The sequence below is a fragment of the Haliotis cracherodii genome, unplaced genomic scaffold (assembly GCF_022045235.1).
Source record: "Haliotis cracherodii isolate W230 unplaced genomic scaffold, xgHalCrac1.p SCAF_16, whole genome shotgun sequence".
NCBI lineage: Eukaryota > Metazoa > Mollusca > Gastropoda > Lepetellida > Haliotidae > Haliotis > Haliotis cracherodii.
In genome coordinates this window covers 18,431,384-18,452,736 of record NW_027266271.1, presented here as the reverse complement: position 1 = coordinate 18,452,736, position 21,353 = coordinate 18,431,384, and the positions used below count along the sequence as shown (strand labels likewise).

Sequence of the window (21,353 nt, the reverse complement as noted above, 5' to 3'; positions counted from 1 at the left end):
GTACGATTCCGACTATGTCATTAACATGTGTTTACGAGTCATTATCAAATAGGGATGACACTAGGTCTTCCCGAAAAAGTGAGTGTACCGTGCCCCATTGATGGCACCGTCACAAACACATGCACAGGCAAGTCAAGTGTTCCCTAAAACCCCGTTACGTGTGTGTATGGCAAGACACGGTACAATGATTATCTTATTACCAACCTAAAACAAACGGTATATTCATTTTCGCATGTATGCTATTCTATGTGTATATCTATGTATGTCGACTATTGTGGAAAGTATTCATCAACTGCCAGGCAAAAGAAAGTATACATCCATGTTTGTTGGTGGCTAAAAATGAAACAAACAAGAAATGGTTATTCGACGCTGATGTGTTTGATACCGGTATCATGGTTGTGTTTTGGACCTTAAGTTTGCAGTGTTTTGGCGGCTGTTTTCATCCTAGTAACGTTTTGATTACGTTTCTATTTTTTTGTCAAATCCAATTTTCAAGTGTATACTTCCGTTTTCCCTACAGTTTAGTTTGGTAATAAAGTAAACAACTTCAAGCATGGCCTAGCATCAAACAACAGTATAATCATAGAAGTATATGTCTTAAGTAATGACCCTGAGCTGCACGATATAGGGTTGTTTTATTGGTGATCACGTGTTATTTTGACTTTTCAGTATAATGGTTAAGTATTTAGAGTTTAAATTAAATCTATTTATTACTACATAATTCATATCAATTTGCGCTTTATCAATTCTAGATGATAATGATACCTATGTATTATCAATCTAAACCAAATGTCATATCAACTTTAATGCATTACATACTTTAAAATCACACTGAACACACCCTAATATACAAATCTTTATTAAGGATGATTACATATTTCGTTGAAACAATAATTCCACTTTTTTCATACTCTATCAGAATGGTGAATGACAGGCCCATTCGCCATGGTGGTCCTCAACACAATACGAAGGTTATTTCACTCCAACGAACTTTCTGCCCTTCTCAAGGGTTCTGTCTTATTTTTCATTCAATCATACATGGCTATGACACATGTGCGAGCCACATGTCACCTGCTTCTACAAACCCCTCTATTTAGGCCTATGTCAGCGTTACACGAGGCATTGTAAGTCGTGCTCCGGAAGACGTGCATCGTTGTTGCATTATTCCAGTCCTTGTTAAACGTATGCACGGACGGCGCCGAGGCGAACACTGTGTTGTTTGCAAATAGAGAGAAGGTGTTTATTTATACATGTTTATGTAGAGGAAACAGACATACAACGACATGTACATGTGAAATAAATTCTTTATGTAAATATGAGTTTGTTGGGGATGTAAATAGAGCGAGATACACTTGCATTGTCCTTGTCGCATGGCTGGGCATGTCACACGTGCATATATGTCATTGGCATACACGAACTAGGTATATTTGCAGGTATGTGAGGGACTTTGTCATTCCTTAAATAACCTTTGCCAAAGAAATTTGAATGATTTGCAATGTGTACTATTATTTCTACAAATCAAGTGACTACTCTTGGGGAGAGGTTGTCGAGATGTATTAGAAGAATGCAGTAATATTCCCACCAATGAATGAACCTGTGAAGAACCGGGATAGAATAGGTCTTCAGCAGCCCATGCTTGTCGTAAGAGGCGTCTAACGTGATCGGGTGGTCAGGCTCGCTGACTTGGTTGATGCATGTCACCGTATCCCAATCGATGCGCATATCAATCACTGGATTGTCTGGTCCAGACTCGATTATTTACAGACCGCCGTCATATAGCTGGAATATTGCTGAGTGCGGCGTTAAACAACAAACAAACAAACAAATCAACCGAGGAGATCTATTAGTTTCGACTTATGTGACTCAATGGATTTGGTAGAAAGCATCTAGCTATACGAACATGTTACCAATAGTATCAGGTAAGAAACCGATAAATGAAGAAGACATGAATCGGAGGCAACGGTCGTGTCCCGTTCTCCAGGCCTAGTTATTTCTTTATCTTTATGTTGTTTTGGTGTCCCTAGTCCTGCACCATGACCGTGGAATATATTTATTTTATGAAAAAAAAAGGAATTCTAGAAACGCATACAAAAGCAAGTCTAGCAAGGTCTAGCTAGCTCTATTCCACAGCAAAGGGAATATTTTATTTATTTTTAGAGTCAAGAAGGAAATTGTGTTATATAAGATTTCAGAGATTAAATGTAAGTCTAAGGTGTCACCCATTTCAAGTCTTCCTTTATTTAGTGTATTGATATATTTTGTATTATTTCGGTTGGTTTTGTTGTGAATATATTGACGTTTTGAATTTTACACTTTGTGAACATATTAGAACAGGTGCGAACATTGAGGACACTACTTATCAACTAAGACATTTTCGTCACAACAAAACAAAACCTCATCCATCCTGTCTAACTCCGACAAGACCAAACCTCGTCCGTCCCGTAGGACCGCAACAAAACAAAACCTCATCCGTCCGGTCTAACTCCGACAAGACCAAACCTCATCCGTCCTGTAGGACCGCAACAAAACAAAACCTCATCCGTCCGGTCTGACTCCGACAAGACCAAACCTCATCCGTCCTGTAGGACCGCAACAAAACAAAACCTCATCCGTCCGGTCTAACTCCGACAAGACAAAACCTCATCCGTCCTTTCTGACCTCAACAAAACAAAACCTCATCCTTCCTGTCTGACCTCAACGAAACAAAACCCACACCTGAAAGCCACGTCCAAACGCCTCATAGCGGATGCAGTGTTTTGTATAGTGTACGGACATGACGTATGCTTCACCTAATTGATCCTTTGATGTGCAAATTGGGACCAAATAGCATACACATTTCATCTTTTGGGACACAACTTTCATTCGTAGGCCTGAAATACCATTCGCTAAATTAAATCATATCCCGCTCAGCTGCCAGTATCAGTCTCAAACCAGACGAATTCAACCAAGTTTTTTGCCAATCCTAATTAGACCAAACACTAAACTTGCGGGGAAAGAATGTCAACATTTGAAAATAGGATTTTAACCAAAATTACAATCGTAATCGAAACAGTTGCCGAAACACTGCAAATTTAATGTCCAGAACACAGACATGCATGCCCGTATCAAAGACATCATCATTGAATTACCATTTCTAGTTTGTTTCATTTTTAGCCATCATCATACATGGGTGTAGAGTTTCTTTCTTAAGATGCTGAGAGCAACAGGGAAGATGCAAAAATTCCCATGATGCACGGCAGGTTCAGACAGGCGGAGAGTCGTTGATGAAGTATCCCTTTGGGACGATCATGACATCATGCACAGTTCTTGTACGGTTAATATTTCTTCATATTCGTAATTGTCGACCTTGGCTACACGCATTGGGATTTCATTTAAAATATATAACCACAGTTGAAACAATTTGGGTTGGGGAGCATTAAATTATATATTTATAATTATATATAGATCTTGTACAATTGTTGCTGTCGGGTTTTGAGGAGTCTTCAAAACAAGGAAACACACAACTGACAAGAGTCGCAAAAAAAGCCATTTTAGGATGGTCACATATCTCTAGATAGGCTTTCTGATAACATCATCCACTCCTTGTAAAATAATATATAACCGATCCTTGAAGCTACCTCAAACTGTCGTGTTCGACAAAATTTTGTACTCATATAAGATGTGACTTGTGACGTGTCTAAGCAATCCCTAAGTTCATTCCTCCAACCATACCTGGGTTCAGTGTCCGCCTTTGTGTTAACATGCTTCGTCCATCACAACAACCAGCGTGCCTACATCGCTGCCATCTTACATATACCGTTACAACAGGATAAAATAACTCCAGTAACACTCGGGATTGAAAACTTTACAACCATCAAAACAAGGCATTGGCGTGTGCTTCTGCAAGTGCTAATGGCCGAGTCACGCGACAAAGTATAGCAGTAACGTATGGCGACGTATCAGAATTTTGGCCAAAACGCCGGCAACGCTGAAACACGCTATGGATAAGTTAGGTATACGTTAAAGGCACGCTGGTTTACGTTGTAGTACGCCGAGGCTTAAAAACAGTTTTGTGCATGCACAAAATTTTCGGCGCATGGGAACATATGAAGGTATGAATTATACGTTAGGTATACGTTGGAGGTACGCACTACATACATTTACATACGCCAGATATACGTAACGCCCGTTTTAGGCACTTTTCCCCAACGCTGAGCGCGCTAGTCATACGTCAACAAGCCAACACACGCTGGCAATATACGCTTTTATACGCTGTCATAAGTTATGTATAAGTCAGTGACACTCTACTTATACGTTATACATGCGTTACATATAAACTCTCGTCATGTATACGCTACGGATACGCCAAACTCATGGTTTTTCGATGAAAGCTCGACGTATGGCAGCGCACTAACTGTCTCTTACACGCTAGGCGCAAGTTACTCTAAAACATTGTCGTGTGACAGTGAAATAACTGAACCAAATTCGAGCAAAATAATTCAATTCCAGGACGTAATCTCCACACTGACCATTGAAACACCTGCCATTTGGAGGATCCACGCCAATGTTACAAATGACGGCAATAAACACCTATTCGTAATCCCCTGCACGTTTAACGCCCATCATTAATTACGAGCAGTGGTTGGACAGCAGTATAACCAGTAGGGGGCCAATTGCGATTCTCATAATCCACTTGTAACAAGTCTTAAGGTTAGCAGTACGGAAGTAAGGATTTGTAAATCAGGCGCTGACACTCCATATTGGCTTACGTAAGTTCACATCACACGAGATCTCCTTACTGAAAGGAAAACAGAAAGATCGGATTGGAAAAAGTACCGAAAGAGGAGTTGGGGCGATAAAAACTTGGCACCATTGCTTTATTAGCTTACGGGAAATGTGTCACAAACGTGTCGGGGTTTTGGAACCAATATTTCCTTTAGGTCCAATTAAACTCCAGCTGAGGAAACAAAGCTTACGTGTGGCGAAGGATGATGTGTCGACCGTCTTATAAGAAAACTTAAAAGCGGCATGGTAGTGTTAATTGGGGCAACACATACTCGCGGGGTGAGGCCAATCAGCGTGTACTTAATACCAATCAGTTTGTCTCACTTTCTCAGTTTCATAATTGGCCAACTGTCATATAAAGAGGCCTCTCGAATATTTTTGTTTGTTTGTTTGTGTTCGTTCGTTTGTTTGTTTGTTTGTACGTTCATCGATTCATTCATTTATGCGGACCACAACGATAATAAGTAATGAATGAAAACACTATTTTATTTTCCGAAACCGCTGTGACGGGTTCGAATGCCAGGACTTACCAAATTATGACCGTTGGTCTACACCATACCATGCACGTTACTCAAAAACTCCTGTGTTCGTCCTACGTTTCTTTCTCCAAGACTGACATTTAGTGCCAGAAATATAGTTATCGTATTTAAAAAGTATGTATCTACAAAATATATAATCAGATATAAATGTAGCCAAGAACAATGCGTAATTAATTGCCAAATTAGTCTAGACTTGAGTTGGATTCGTTTTGTACTATATTCTCTAGCGTCTCCACACAGACACCAGTCGGCGTTACACGAGGTCAAAGTGCCGTTGAACCAGGCTATGGAACGGGCGAGTTGTGGAAAGGCCCGAAAAGAATCTAATTATCTTATTATTTAATGTACAAATAATTAGTTTGGGTCGCCTTTGGACCCGACAATCCAGTGATTGATATCATGACCACCTATTTACGCAATTGGAATACGATGACATGCGTCAACCAAGTCAGCGAGTCTGACCACCCGATCCCGTTAGTCATTTCTAACGACAAGCATAGTCACCTCACGGCAAGCATGGGTTGCTGAAGACCTGTTCTCTACCCGGATCTTGACGGGTCTCTGACAGATGTGAGATATGATAATGTAATCACAATTGAACCGAGGGCACGTCTGTATGTTTTGTATACCTTCAGGTGGGGATTCCAGCAGGTGTAGGATATCACGTACTCGCTGCTTGTTGATGCTTCTGAACTCATGGGTGCACGGGTTGCACAGTGGCTGTGCAGAGTTGCGGCCCTTGGGCACGCCAGAAACCTATGATTGCAGGTTCGTATCCCGGTTCGCCCAGATTATGTTCCTAGGTTTGTAAGCACTATAACTGTGTTTGTTGCTTTTACCGCGGGCTTTCCTCTCACATTAAGCCGACACGCCGTACTATACTTGGAATACTGTTAAAAGCGGCGCTAAAACCATCTCAATGACGCTCCCAACTCTGAACTGATGATCGGATTGACAAAATGGCTGCTCTATTTGTGCAAGGAATTGTGACTTTCATCTGTGAACGAGCTCGTACATTCAAAACGTCAACACCAGAAAGTAACCAGTCTCGAATATCTGGCGAAACAGGTTCCATTGGGCGGAAAAGGTTCAATAGTGATGAAATTATATGAATGAATCGTTGAAAATCAGGGATGACACAAAGTGTTTTCGAAAAGGCTAAGCATGTACTTCTGTACCGTCACTCAAACAAGTTTCATTTAAAACGTAAGTGCCCGTGAGTAAGGTGTCAAAATTCCATTTTTAGGTCATAGTATGGGATAGCATCACGCATCATATTGACAAGCAAGGTGTCATATTCAGTAAATTCCATTGATTGCTTTCCATAAGATGTCTGAAATTACTAAACCAGGCCTTTTGGGCGAAACCTTACTTGAAAATCTTAGTTGTAACCAACATGTGTCTGAAATTGGAATAAGTATCTTAGCAATTGCGAAATGTAGAAATTGAAACTCACTGTAGCACTATAAACTTGTATTTGTAGCGTCCTAAAGTTCTTGTGACATTACGGAGAACAGCGTAATAGAACTGCTTTCATGCTTAACTCCGCGATAAACAACTCACTCACTCACTCACTCACTCACTCACTCACCCGACATCATGGCTCTTACCAAACACAGTAAAAGGTGAAGCGAAATGGGGCTTAACGTCGGGTCCAAGATTATTTCACTTATATAGCGACGTGCATGCGTGTGTGTGTGTGTGTGTGTGTGTGTGTGTGTGTGTGTGTGTGTGTGTGTGTGTGTGTGTGTGTGTGTGGCTGCTTGTACTAGTCTAGACTGATGGCGATTTATGGTGCTAGTCCACTAAGATACCATGCCGCAGTTTAACATGAATATCCCACTCAGACACAGTATACTGACTCCGAGCTGACCACTCCTTGTTTTAGCCCCTTAATGTCGAGCGCCAGACAGGGTAACAACAAGTACCATCTTTTAACGTCTTTTGGTATGACGCAGCCGGGGATGGTACCCCGGACCTTCATACACCGGAGAGGGATCCGGGCGGACGCTCTACCACATAATTTGTTTGTTTTTTTCACACCAATCACATTGTGATAATGTCAAAATCAAAAGTTAGGCTTAGAAAGAAGTCAAAAAGGAATTTTTTGAAAGGCCTGGCAATTTGAAGAATCTATTCAGATATGTCGTGTGCTTTTGGGGGGGATTATTGTCGGTTTCCTAAGCGCTGGAACCAAGCGTTGCCTCAACGTTAATGTAGTCTTTACCCAGTACGAGTTTCTGAAATGTGTTGAAACCTTTATTGAACATGACCAGAGCATGTAGGAGAGGGCTCCACGTGATCATTATACCTCTCGGGTTTCTTCCTGATGAGGCTTCTTGACAGACAAAGATATGGTGAGCCTGGGGGCGCTTACCAAAATTGTTTCAACCATTTCTAATTGACACTGACAGTCAACAGGGGGCGCTATGATCCAACTTGTGCTGTTGACCAATAGATGGGGAGATAAATGGGGTTGTGGTATTTGATCCCGTTCCAGATTTGTCACGGTTCGAGATTTTGGATTTCCCAGAATTTGTATGTGTCTATGATGATACGTGAAGGCGTCAGACACAAAGACTTGCATCTTTCGCTGCTGCTTTGTTTCAGGAGCCAGGGCAGAGACTGATGAAGCGCTACATGCACACAAGTCATAAAGCAATAGTATAATTAGTCTGACCTATTTGAGCATCTGTTGTTTTGGTTTATATATGACGAATTTTTTTGTTCAGGAAAATTGTCTCATTTAGTGCCTAATGACATGTATTTTCACAAAGGAGATGCAATGTAGTTTTATCGCACAAGGCAAGCTCATTGTTGAGGTTGTCTAGTCAAGATTGTACTCTAGTTGTACGGCTCATAGCCTTAATGCTCATTGCGTGCATCGATAGTTTTTAAGGACGTACTTAAATCAAAATGCCTACTATATTTCTAAACGATTGTACAACTAGTTGTACATAACATAGCACATGATAATGGGTTGTACAAACCATTGCAATATTGAGTTGTACAGAACATTGCACATAATGATGAGGTGTACAGAACATAGCACAAAATGATGGGTTGTACATAGCATAGCACATAATGATGAGTTGTACAGAACATAGCACATAATGATGAGTTGTACAGAACATAGGACATAATGATGGGTTGTACATAGCATAGCACATAATGATGATTTGTACAGAACATAGCACATAATGATGGGTTGTACATAACATAGCACATAATGATGGGCTGTACATAACATAGCACATAATGATGGGTTGCACATAACAAAGCAAATAATGATGAGTTGTACAGAACATAGCAAATAATGGTGGGTTGTACATAACGTTGTACAGAATGGTGAGTTGTACATAACCTATCACATAATGATAAAAATTGTACACAACATTGCATATAATAATGATAAGTTGTATATAAAGTAGTACATAATGGTGAGTTGTACATAACCTATCACATAATGATACCTTGTACACAACAGTGCATGTAATAATGATGAGTTGTACATAAAGTAGCACCTAATAATGAGCTGTACATAGCATAGCACCTTCTGATAGTTTCTTCTACTTTTCTAGTATGCCATTATACATCTGCTTTGCCTACTAAGTATAAGTGTATGCAGTGACATGTTAACATGTTTTTTACACAAACTTTTATTTGGTTTAGTTTCTACTCGTCCTTCTATTGACAAAAATGTAGTTTTAATTTCGCTTGAACCTGCACAACCAATGATTTATAATTGTCTTCACGAGAATGTGGTAATATTTCTACTTATCATTATACCTTTACTGACGAGGATGTGGTTATATTTATATTGGTACTTCTACTAAAATGGAGGGGAGTTATTTGCACTTCTACTATTGACAATAATGTGTATTTCAACAAGTAAGTATATTTCTACTGACGACGTAGCTATTTCTACATGTTCTATCAAGTATGTGATGTGACATTATCTAGTATTTCTACTGACAAGGAGTTGGTTGCAGAAATAGTATTTTACAACATACTTTTATATGCAAATTGTGTGAGTGGCGGTTGGTACGGCCAGGGCAGGACATGCTTACCCTTTTCGCGAGCAGCTGGTGTCATCACTGATTTTCAATAATCCATTCATATAACTTTCACCGCCAGTTTGCCTTTTTCCCCAATGGAATCTGTTTCGTCGGATAATCGAGACATGTTATGCTCTGTGTTGACGTCATATACATATATAATACACTTAGTTGTACATATGGTTTAGTTTTATTAATTTCTTCATAAACTTCAACTGAACATGGTGTGTTAACTTGTTTGTTTGTTGTTTAACGCCGCACTCAGCAGTATTCCAGCTATGTGACAGCGGTCTGCAAATACTCGAGTGATTGACATCATGAGCATCTATCGACGCAAATGGGAAACGATGACATGGATCAACCAAGTCAGCGAGCCTGACCACCCGATCCCGTTAGTCGCCTCTCACAGCAAGCATGGTTTGTTGTGTTTAGTTGTACTTCTCCTGACACGAATGTGTGTTTAGTTCTTCTTCTTCTTCTTCTTCTCCTTTCCTACTGACAAGGAAGTTACATGGTACTCCTATTTTTTCTTCTTGCTTACCCTTGTGCTCACTAGCATACTCAAATTTAATTCTTCTGTTGACGTCAATATATAAATTATGTTTATTTCACGTTTATTCTTAAACACAGTCTTGTCTGAAATATATATCATATATAATACATGATTCAATAACAAAACAGTGACCTATTTTAGTAAACATTTGACATGTGGAAACACGCAAACGTGAGTTAGATTTTGTGAAGATACAAACGTGAGCTAAAGATTGTGCTGAGAAAACAATAGGTCGTGATTTTATGGTGGTCGAAGGGAAGGGAAAGAAATCTGGTAATGACATTAGAGCGTTACTTGACACTTTTAATGACTAGAAATTGGAGGAGGGGCCAGCCATCTGAGATGCACGTGGAGGGGGCACCGAGGAGGGGGAGTACGGGACGCAAGGATTAGCCTTCTTCACTTCCGTGTCCTAGAGGCGCTGACGGGACGCCTCACAACCTCTGTAAGAGATATTCTTCCGCACTACGATGGCTTGTCAGTGCTAGTGTGTATCACGACTCAGCTCACAGCTGGAGCAGTGTTTTTCTTCCTAACGCGAGATTCCGTCTCTCCACCGACGTTACTTCACTTGTGGAATATAGCAGGGTATTGCTACTAGCCCACGTTGACAACCATTGCAAAAGGGATCAATCGCATTTTGGAATTGTGCTTGAGGCAGGGTTAATTCCTCAACCAGAGCACCCGATGGAAGGTCCGGAGCGGATAGGAGCAAGGACAAGTGTTCCCGGGATGGCCACCGCGTCCTGCAACTATAGCATGGGACGGTATCTACAGAGGCCAAGTCCGTTTGACTGCATGCACAGTGGTGTAGGACTGAACTCTGGTAATCTTGGGTATGGGTCATATTCCAATGACTGGGGATTGGTACACGGTACCTATTCACCCCATAGTGTCAACACAGACCGGCAGCTGAACAGATCACAAGGGTCTTACCTTTCTATGTCCTCTTCAAAAGACTATTCAATCAATACCTCTACATTATCACCCTCTTACCCTTCTCCCCCTCAATCGGGGAGGGGCGCGTTCGACACGACAGGGGGAACGGACTCATATAACTCTATGTGTAACCCCTCGACGCAAGTCACAACATGTATAACACCGGAACTAGACAAGAAAGAAAACAAACCAAAAGGTACGTAATTGATAAACAAAATACCAGTTCTACCAATCAACCAATTAGGAGAGCTGTTTAGAGAAAGTTAGATGTATTGAAATACATTAAATTATTCAGATGCTATATTACTTTCAGCGTTGATCTTTCGAAGTACATTTGCTGTATCAAATAGGATTAATGCAGCATATGCTATCATAATAATTTCAATTTTAAAGCAATGGACATACGTTTGCTTCATTATGTTGTGAGAAAGATTGCAGGAAAATAACCCTTTTGGATTTTGTTACCTTTTATATGAATGAATATATTAACAGAGCAAACTTTTAATGAATTCTACTTCGACACTGACCGAATTTGAGAATCAAAAGGATATGGCTTCTATCGACTGGTGTTGTCAGGAACTTATTCTCATGTCAACAGGCGAGTCAGTTTCAGTGAAATAATTTAATGTAAACAGATGTATAGAGAAAAGAAATAATGTTCAGTGTTTTAAGTTAACTTTTATAGGCTAGTTTTCAACAAGTGTATGTTTTGGTATCCTGTTTCAAGTAAGCCTGCAAAACGTGATCAGATGTCGCCATGGCAACCACCTACTTTCAATGTAATTACACACAAGAAGCAAGTATTCCAAGAGGCATAATCTTAAGTGGATTAATTTGTTTTCGGGGTTCGCATTTCATATATTTTCAAAATAGACAGACACCCTTGCTTTCATGTCTGAGTAACAAAAAACGTAAAAAATCTTATGTGTACCCGTATCACGACTCGTCCAGATATTGCATTCCGACGAGGTGCGGGATTGCCCGTTCTATCAGTTTTATTGCAATTGAGCAGGTGCGCGTTGATCTACATATCTTTATTGAGGTGCTGATTTCACCGACCACACTTTATACATCGACAAGTGCCGATATACATATCGCGTCCACACGTGTGAGTTGCATTTTTAAGAAATTAAATGTAAATATTACGTTTATAAAAACAGTACGTTATGGATATAATAGGCATGAAGGATGCAATACCATATGAACATCATGGAAGAAACGTTAAGATAAGTATCTTTGAAATTAGCTGATCTTTTAAGTTTTGTTTTTGTCATGTCAAACAGTCAGGTCATCTGCAGCGGTAACCATTCCATGTAGAAAGTGTACAGGTGTTTTATTGGGAATACAATAATGAACCTATCTCAAGCAGTTAACGTATGAGCATTTCGATTGCACGGACCAAGACACATGTAAATGTTTTTAAAGAAGGACGTAACAAATTGTGTACATTTTTCATTTTTGAGAACCTTGGGAGTTTTAAACAAATGATATTCCTCAACTGAAACCTTTGATACACAATTCTACTTTTTGAAATGTCCAAAGAAAATATTCCCGCTCTGAGTAAGCATAAAGTATTTTGAACGAATGAACCCAAAATAAACCCCAATGCACTCTCAAAGAAATGTAAAAGTCGCATTTTGACAACGCTCATAGAAATAGTTGATAGGAAAGCATTTCTGTTCGTTTTTTAAAAACAATAACTCATTCTAATCGTCTAATACAGACATAACCGAGCGCTAGAGACATAACCCAGCACAATGGTATAAGATAGTATGCTAATGTAATGATTTCATTACACCACTTTTTCTCAACATGAAAACTAGTTTTACAATTAAGAAAATTACATTTTAAATTAGATTTATAGCAAGTACAAAAAAAAAGGAGGCGGTGTTTTCGAATTATGTACCTATTCGGTTACAATCAGTGTCGACATTTCCCGCCTTCTTTGCAATATATAACATTTCAGTTTACATCTAAAATATCTCGTATTCAAGTATATTCACCAAATAAGACATGCAGTTCGTTTAATTTAATTCGCACTAAACACCCTCGTCCGTTCCCATTTAAAATGAAGATGTAACATAGTGAATATACATAGTTTTCGTTATATTATAGGAAATATATTACCATAGTGTCAAGATTTCTCAGATAAGCAAGATAAGTTTCAAAGTCGGTGTGTTACTTATCGCAAATATTTTGTTGTAGGAAGCCATATTTCATCATCCAACTCGTTAATAAAGATTCCCCCGTAAATACTGGGCAGTGAAACACGCCTACCGTTGCGAGAACGTTGAGGAGACCCACAGTAAATGTAATGGTTTAAGAGACATTTATTTATGTTAAACCATTTGATACAGCAGATTATCGTGGTTACAAATCCACTAACTGGAAAAGGCATCTTTAAACGTGGAGTATGGCCTTTGGTCTGATGTCAAGTGTTTGAACAAGTCTTGCACTGGGAGCAGGTTTGTGTCCATTTTACCTATAGTTACAGTAGGAAAATTCCTATGGTTGATATGTTCACACGTGTTTTCGCTATTCATCACAATTTGTCAAGACTGATGCCATATTATTGACAATTTTAGGATGTTTTGTGAATAAAACAAAACCCGGCAAAACCCTTTCCATAACCATAAGACATATCTGTATAAAAAGAAATTCGTTGTACGAGTATAGCATAAGCATTATCAAATAGTGATGATGATATTTGCGAAAAGTGAGCGTATCCTGACCCACAGGTGGCAGAATATAAAATACATATTAAAATACATATTCTGCATAAACAATGCGGAATACGAAATGACATTAAGACGATCAATATAATGCTTTAAATCACGTAGGAAACATATTGATTTGATGTAAATTAATGTAAACAATTTTCATACTTGTGCAAATTGAAATATGTTTTTAAGAGCATGTTTGATACAAAGGGGACATATGAAGACTTGAATGGATAAGACGCAGTATACCTTAGACGGACGTGTAAATGTGAAGACAATATGTCCAATGTCAACAAGCACCTAGTGCCCTAAATTCAATTATATGTAATTCAGTGAAAAATAATCCACTATGATTCCAGCATATAGTTCTTATATGCTCGTCATCTTGCGTTGTATGCGGAAGATATTCAAGTCATATATACCAATAAATATAAATTTGAATAAACATGTAAATATTATTGAAATCATATTACCAAATTGTCAGAATGGAACAGTCACACGTTTCGGTGATGCAGAAATGGATGAATAGTTTTACTTATGATTTCTTGTGGCTATGGAAAGGGTTTTGTCGCTTTTATTATTATGTGTTAAAGTACATAACTGACGCATGATACAGCGTGATAAAAAGTTTCCTTTTTTAATTGAAAGGAAACGCTAATATAAAAAAAATCCTTTGTTTGATTCTGGCATTCACAAGGCTGCTCTTTGAAGTTTCGAGTTTCCTGTGTCATCTTCACCTTGTACTACAAGGGCAGTTTCCAGTGTTTAATCAATGATTATATCCTGTTCTTAATATAACTGTCGTTTAAAATCTAGTAAGAATTCGTACAAATGGATCTATATAATATCTTGAAGGTAGTAACCACGTGTTGCTACACTATAAATGTTAGTTCAAAGTACATCATCCAGAGGCACTGAATTTGTGGTTGTTTGTTTGTTAGTTAACGCCGTAATATTTCATATTAATAAAACGGCGACCAAATAAAGATAAAAATTCTAGTCGGGATCGAACAAACCAGTGATTGATAGTATGAGCAACATCCCTTATCGATATACGATGACATGCAATCAACCAACTAACCTGACCACCCAATCCATTTAGTCGCCTCTTTCGACCAGTATAGGCAGAGTTGAATACCCATGGAGAGATCTGTATTTCCGATGCAGGTATAATAGTGCACATCCTGTCTAACAGAAGATAACTAACACAAAAATAAAAACAGATAAATACGTCATTGTAAGATATTTTTTTATAAACCATGTCATCAAATGGAAACGAATTCATACATAGAAATAATAAATCCATATGTGTCTGATAGCCGTTGCATATATACAGTCTACATAAGACACGTGTATAGTACATGCCTCTGGCTAGTGTCTTTAGTGCATAAGTTCTTAGGGTAAGTTTAAGTGAATTGATAAGAAGTTATAAGTAGGAGATCTTTAAAAGTTTCAAGACCAAAATCATTCAGATATAACAAAATACACTTTCCAGTTCAAGAAATATATGACCAATTTCTTGTGTTGTCTGTTGGGTACATGTGAAATATATAAGACCTTTCTTTATAAGACTAGGAACAGCATCGCTTTATCAAACATAACATGTACACTATTGCAAATAACAATGCATACTGGTACATCTAGTTTTATATGAAACTACATGTATTTGATATGTCTATTAATATGTCATTATGAAAATATGTATGTAAAATACTGGTAATTATAGCTTCAATTGAAAGTATGCAAGATAATGGTCATTCTCGCCGCACTTATAAATATGCAACATGTGAACTTTTTAGGACTAAATGTATAGAAGAGATTATAAGCAATGTTTTATCTTGTGTGTATGAAAGAGTAGAACATAGTTTTTTTAGTTGTCAAGTTGTCAAGTGTCATACGCATCGATGATGGAATACATTGCTTTTTGGCTTAAAAAATAAAATTGCATAATAAAAAACATCAAATAAAGTCCACATATACTTGTTCTGCTAAAACACACGATTGTACCGTTAGTGGCCGCGTTTTTCTTTCAGCTGTAAGACATAATTCAAATCACATCACAATTTTATTATTTTTTAAATTTAGTCTTCAATATGTTTACAATGATAATGCGACTGCTCCATGCATCAAAACTCTCTTAGCTTGACTTTAGCACACACATGCTTAGTTTCATACCAAGAAGATGCATGGATACAGGTGTTTTGGCTATGAAACTAACATTTTAGAGTTGAAATGTTACCAAAACTTAATGACCGTTTACTATGACCTTTTTCAATAGGAAAACAAAAGTAACGTATGTTTCAGTGTGTGATGCTAACTCGTCAAACAACAATCACTGACATTTATGTTCCAATGACAAACTTGAATATCAATAACATGCATTGACACTTTCCCTGTGCATTGAAAGCAATGAGAAATACACATATGACTATTACTTCCTACCAAATAGTGCACGTGTTATTGAGAGAGTTAATATCTTTTTCATTGCAGATGGAAATTTTTATAGCAAATTATCATAACCTTAGATTAGAATTTGCATACTTTAAGGACGTATAGATAAAACTGCTTCGTAACCCAGCAACGCCCCTTGTCAGGTGTCATTACGTCATAGTACTGTCAGCTGACCGTGAATGATTGACAGTTACCCCCGAAGCAAGCAGCCAATCAGCAGGGGAGATGTAGATCAGAGCCTGATAGTGCCAGAGTGCTGGGCGGAACATTCGTTCAAGCTCTCCTGGGATCTGCATAGCTACTGGATACCTATAATTGTAACAAGATGAAGGAGATATGTAGAAAATCTAGCAGAGATAATTAACAAATATTCACTAGCCAATTAGATTTATTGGCATCAGCATTTGTGGCAGGATCAGCTGGGAATTAAGCATGGTAATTGAACTGAAATGAAGACGTACATATAGGTGGATATTAAACCTAGAGGACATTTGACTAGAAGTTTTATAATCTACTTAAAACTCTTATAAAACCGGTCAATAAAATTGAAATTAAAATAATGTCCGATGTAACTGATAAGACGACCGCTTAATTTTGTAACATATATTTTCTACGGCAGTTATGTATAAAATAATCGAGCAACACATAAAAATAGTATAAAATAAAAAAATCTGTGAATGTTATGATAGGTTACGTATACAGAAGGTATAATGACTATACTCAGGTTCACTATTTGACAGTGATTCATAAACACATGCTTATGATACAGTCGGAATCGTACAAGGGACTCTGCTTTCTGCAGACAGTTCTTACGATTATGAAAAAGGTTTCATACCTTCTATTTCTTGAAATCTACACGTCGAATTTTAATCAATTCCTCTACATATTATTCTAAATACACTTTATTCATGCATTCGATGCATTAAGCCATCAAGGTTCGATTAAAGTTACAACTTTTAACGATGATTGAATAGTTAAACATATCAACCGTATTATTACTGCGTTAATGTTTTAACCTTTAATCTAAAAATGCACCAAGAATATTTCTTTGTATTGAATGCAAATTGCTACAAGCAGGAAACAGCTAAAGCCTTCAGGGAATTTTGTTTTGTTTTTTTAACAACTCCACATAATATAATTCGACATGCTTGTTTTCTATGACTGAAGCTGTATTGTTAAAACCAATTATTACAAAGTTTATATTTAACAAGATACTTTGTGAAATGATATTATTTCACATTTTGATTTCTTTAGGTTATTTTTGCAAAGCGAATAATTTAACTATATATAACTAAGAAAGATAATTTTGGGATATTAATCGAGGAAATATACAGCATTATAAAACAGACAGTCTGTGTGTCATTCATACTCCAAACGTTTGGTCGATCAGTGCACATCACTACACATGCCTGTATATATCAGTACCGTTCAGTACAATCGCCTTGTCCAAGTCAGTATATGCCTTTGTCAGATGGGCACATCTTCTGTCCTATTTCAGCTGTATGAAATATGAATTACCTTGGATATATCTTATATCTCAAGTGAATATAGATTTATAGTAACACATTAACATCGCTCGAAAAGAAAATAATATTTTGCTGATATTCAGAAAAAAAAGTTTAATATTGTATAAACTGTGTATCTTTTTGTTTAAACTAGAACTGAGGAACATATGATGCCGAATTCGTGTTTTTCTCTGCAGTCACGTCTATGCGGGCATGTCTGGACATTTTCCAATGTCTCTCATAAGTCTGTCAGGCGTTATTATGAAAGCCAACTGAAGCTTAAGGTATCCTGAATTTGTCTAAGGCTCTGTCGGCGTATCGGTGTTGTCTGTTTGGTAAACAGCGTCTTATCTCTCAACATGACTGTGTTTATTTTCCCTACCCCGTGCTTCCAAGCAAACAATGTATCCCCTCGTTATAGCGCGAGAAAATAAACACAACGTAAACACATATCTCGTCTAAAGCATGTATATTGTTTATTTTATAAGATTCATAAACTTAGAAATAAAATTATCACAATATCACATATGAAATGAAAAAGTGCATATTCATTCATGAAATAAAACACAGAATATTAATGTATTTATTCATGTCATCAATTAAGGAAACGTTAATGGAATTGTATTTCTTTTGTGTTATATTGAATATACACTATAAAATGAAAATAATTTGATGATGTAATTTATATCATAGATTCGTAATTCATTTAGTAATGTGTCATTGTTCAAAACTCATCATGCATACCACATTACAATTAACGAATATTAATAGTTAATAGTATATGAATGTATGAATAAAATAAAAATTATGACAATCAGGAACTCTGAAAATACGTTTTTACAACTTTGATCTCACTCCTAATATGGGAAATTTAGCGAAATACTTTTGTATTTGGTATTAAGTAGTGCATATCAAAAATAGTTATTCATATTGAACTATTTTATCTGTTTCTTTTTGTTTCATAACTATATTTAATCTTTATTGCACGCTTTAAGAATTTTGCGTTCGTTCAACTGTGGCAAAATGATCATTAAACATTTTTAATTAGTCCTTAAAAGCACTAGCTATCAATATTAAATATCATAAGTAACAACATTTGATTGCATTAGCAATCAGTCAAGCATCGTAGCCATATCAACAGATTTAAGAACTCGTTTAAATGATTATATGCAAATTTGAAATATAATTTACCCTTCGGGCTATGATGGTGAAATTGTAATAACTTTCGTCATAAAAATGTCAATATACTTTAAAATGTTATAACTCAATTAAAACAGAATTAACTATTAACACCACTGCAGAGATGTATATTTAAGCTGAACTGTTTTCATGATGTTTTCATATATTCCAATAATAACATGGCAAAGCCTTTCTGAAACAATTAAGTCTAAACGGTCAATTTGAATCTCATTAAACCTCGTTTCTTAGACAAGTCCAGTGGTACTATTGGCGCGTTTTTACATCACTGACTTGCGGAACATTTGTACCGATTTATCATGGCGGACGCGCAGCATGCAAGGTGTGAAGAGGCAAATGAACGATTCAATTAAGCGCCAACCGTGAACTAATTCCGCCAATAATCATTAAGTGCATGTGTACGTTTCGTTAAAGGGTCAGCATCATTGCGTGTTTTTAATTTTATTACTTCGATGTCAGACGCATTATTAGGGTAACTGTCTTAAATCTTTGATGTGTCTGTATTTCTTTTATGGGGTTGGGGTGATTAAGTGTACAATTAACACTCAGCTGAATGAGTATTGGTGCTTAGTGGTGACGGATACTTGTCTGAGTTGCCATGTATTGGGTGTGGCAGCTGTTTGCATGGATGCAAATTGCCCCTCCCTTTGCGCCCTGTTGGTTTCCTGGTCACGTGTATCGTTTTTTACCGATGGTGTTTATTTCAGCTCTTAATTAAAACAATAAAAAATAATTATATAATCATTTTTTGTGATATGGTTGACTAATATGTAAAACAAATAATTTCAAAACGATTACATACATTGCTTTTGGAAATTTAGCCCTGCCATTAGAGAAACATTATCAGTTCCCGTGAGATGTTGTTTTCAAGATCTGTAATGATGTTTTTCCCAATTATTTTAAATACAGTTTATATATTTAATAAGTTAGCTTCCCATAAACTAAAAAAACTTAATACGTATTGTTTTTATCAATTTCCGTGATTTTGGTTGTCTGTAGAGATCGGATCTCGTGAGGTATTTGTACAGCTACAACGCCACATTGATGGGTATACACGTAGAATGTGTATTAATCCTGATTAAAACCTTGTGAGAAATAATGAGTTACGATGAATACTAGATTTGGACCATGTAGGCCATGCATAAAGAGCTCTCAAGTACGCCTTCTTCAAGCTTAGAAAAACCAACCTAACCATTGCTAAAAGTACATATATATTTTTTTTCAATAAAGAGGTGAATATTTTCTCGATACTATCCCCGTGTTATGGTTTTCGGACGCTTAAGGAAATTCATAGTTTCTTCTCTAATCACATGGACAAGTGTAACACGTCTAATTCACTTTAAAAAAGACAACTTTCTCCCCAAAACAAGCCATCATATGAGTAGTCACAATAGCTGTGTGATGCTATACTTCCCGCTTTAGAACGTGTAATCGCGATAAACATGGTCGTCCGAAAACGTATGATGTCCGAAAACATAAGATTCGATGATACGTGAAAGCCTCAAATCCAATGTATAACGATATCTAGACTCGTATTCAAAACCGAAAAAATGACTAAGAATTGACATAACATATATCACACTTGCGCAATCTATCCTGAGTCGCTCGCAAGAAAACCATTTTTTGTCTTCATGAACAGTATAGGGTCCGACGGTTTCATTCAATCTCTCGGTTTCAAAATAAAAGATGTCTGGAAAAATAGATTTCCCCTGATGAACAGATGTACGATGCTCTGCAGACATTTGATATAAACCATATAGAATAATCGCTTTATCCTTACGTAAACTAAGACAGACGCTAATGTTGTGAAGGTGATAAAGGGAGGTAACTCCATTACATCTGTCAGTTGCATGATCAAAGGCTGTTCCAATCGTAACGACTTTTTGATGAAACTTCACAGACACTCTGTAACGTCGCGTTTGTTAGTAAGTCGTCCATAGACACGTTAATTAAGAAGCAATTAGCATTCATCTGTCAGTAACACTCGTAATAACTCTGGGGCAAGGGAGATAATCCAAATAAACAAAGACGCCCATACGCAGAGATCCGTTAGCCTTCCACATGTTTCCATGGAGACAATGTTTCGAATGTATATCTAAACAAATAAACGCATGTGGGCATGTGTGTGTTGAGAAGGCTATTGACAACCTTATCTCCGGGTCTGTTTGTACATATCGTTCTTCAGGCACATTGTGCTTGTGTGTGATCAAGACGTGTTTGGGGGCTGCAGTCCAAATGTTTTCATCATCAAAAAAAAAAGCCCAGCCCCTCTTTAAGAACGTGCAACGCTCCACAGTCAGTGCCTTTGTTCTGTCTATATTTTGTAACTGACTGGTTGTCTACCTGTAATAATGTTAACGACTAACTGCAGGACTCAGATACGAAGCCCAATTTGAAGCTAAAGACAAAATGCTTATGATATAGTCGGAATCATAAAATGGATTCTGCTGTCAGGGGAGATTTCTTCCAATCATGGAAAGGGATTATTATTATTATTGACAGATAAAAATAGAAAATGCCGCAAAGAGGGTTTGGCTGGTTAGGCTCATCATCAGCTCAGGGCCCTTACCCCCTCTACACGCAGCCTAGACAGCGAATGGGACTTCTCCCGGGAAGCGCTGTCTAGT

The 21,353-nt window shown here is 37.5% G+C and overlaps 1 protein-coding gene across 1 annotated transcript in view; it reads left to right on the top strand.

Moving 5' to 3' along the window:
* The first annotated feature begins 10,332 nt into the window (after nt 1-10,332).
* The window catches only part of LOC139463452 (homeobox protein MOX-2-like), a 28,225-nt gene continuing 17,204 nt past the window's right edge, over nt 10,333-21,353 (top strand). Inside the window, exon 1 of the mRNA XM_071244718.1 lies at nt 10,333-11,049. Within this exon, the coding sequence (XP_071100819.1) occupies nt 10,602-11,049 (448 nt within the window). The 5' untranslated portion in view covers nt 10,333-10,601. The remainder of the gene's footprint in view (nt 11,050-21,353) is intronic.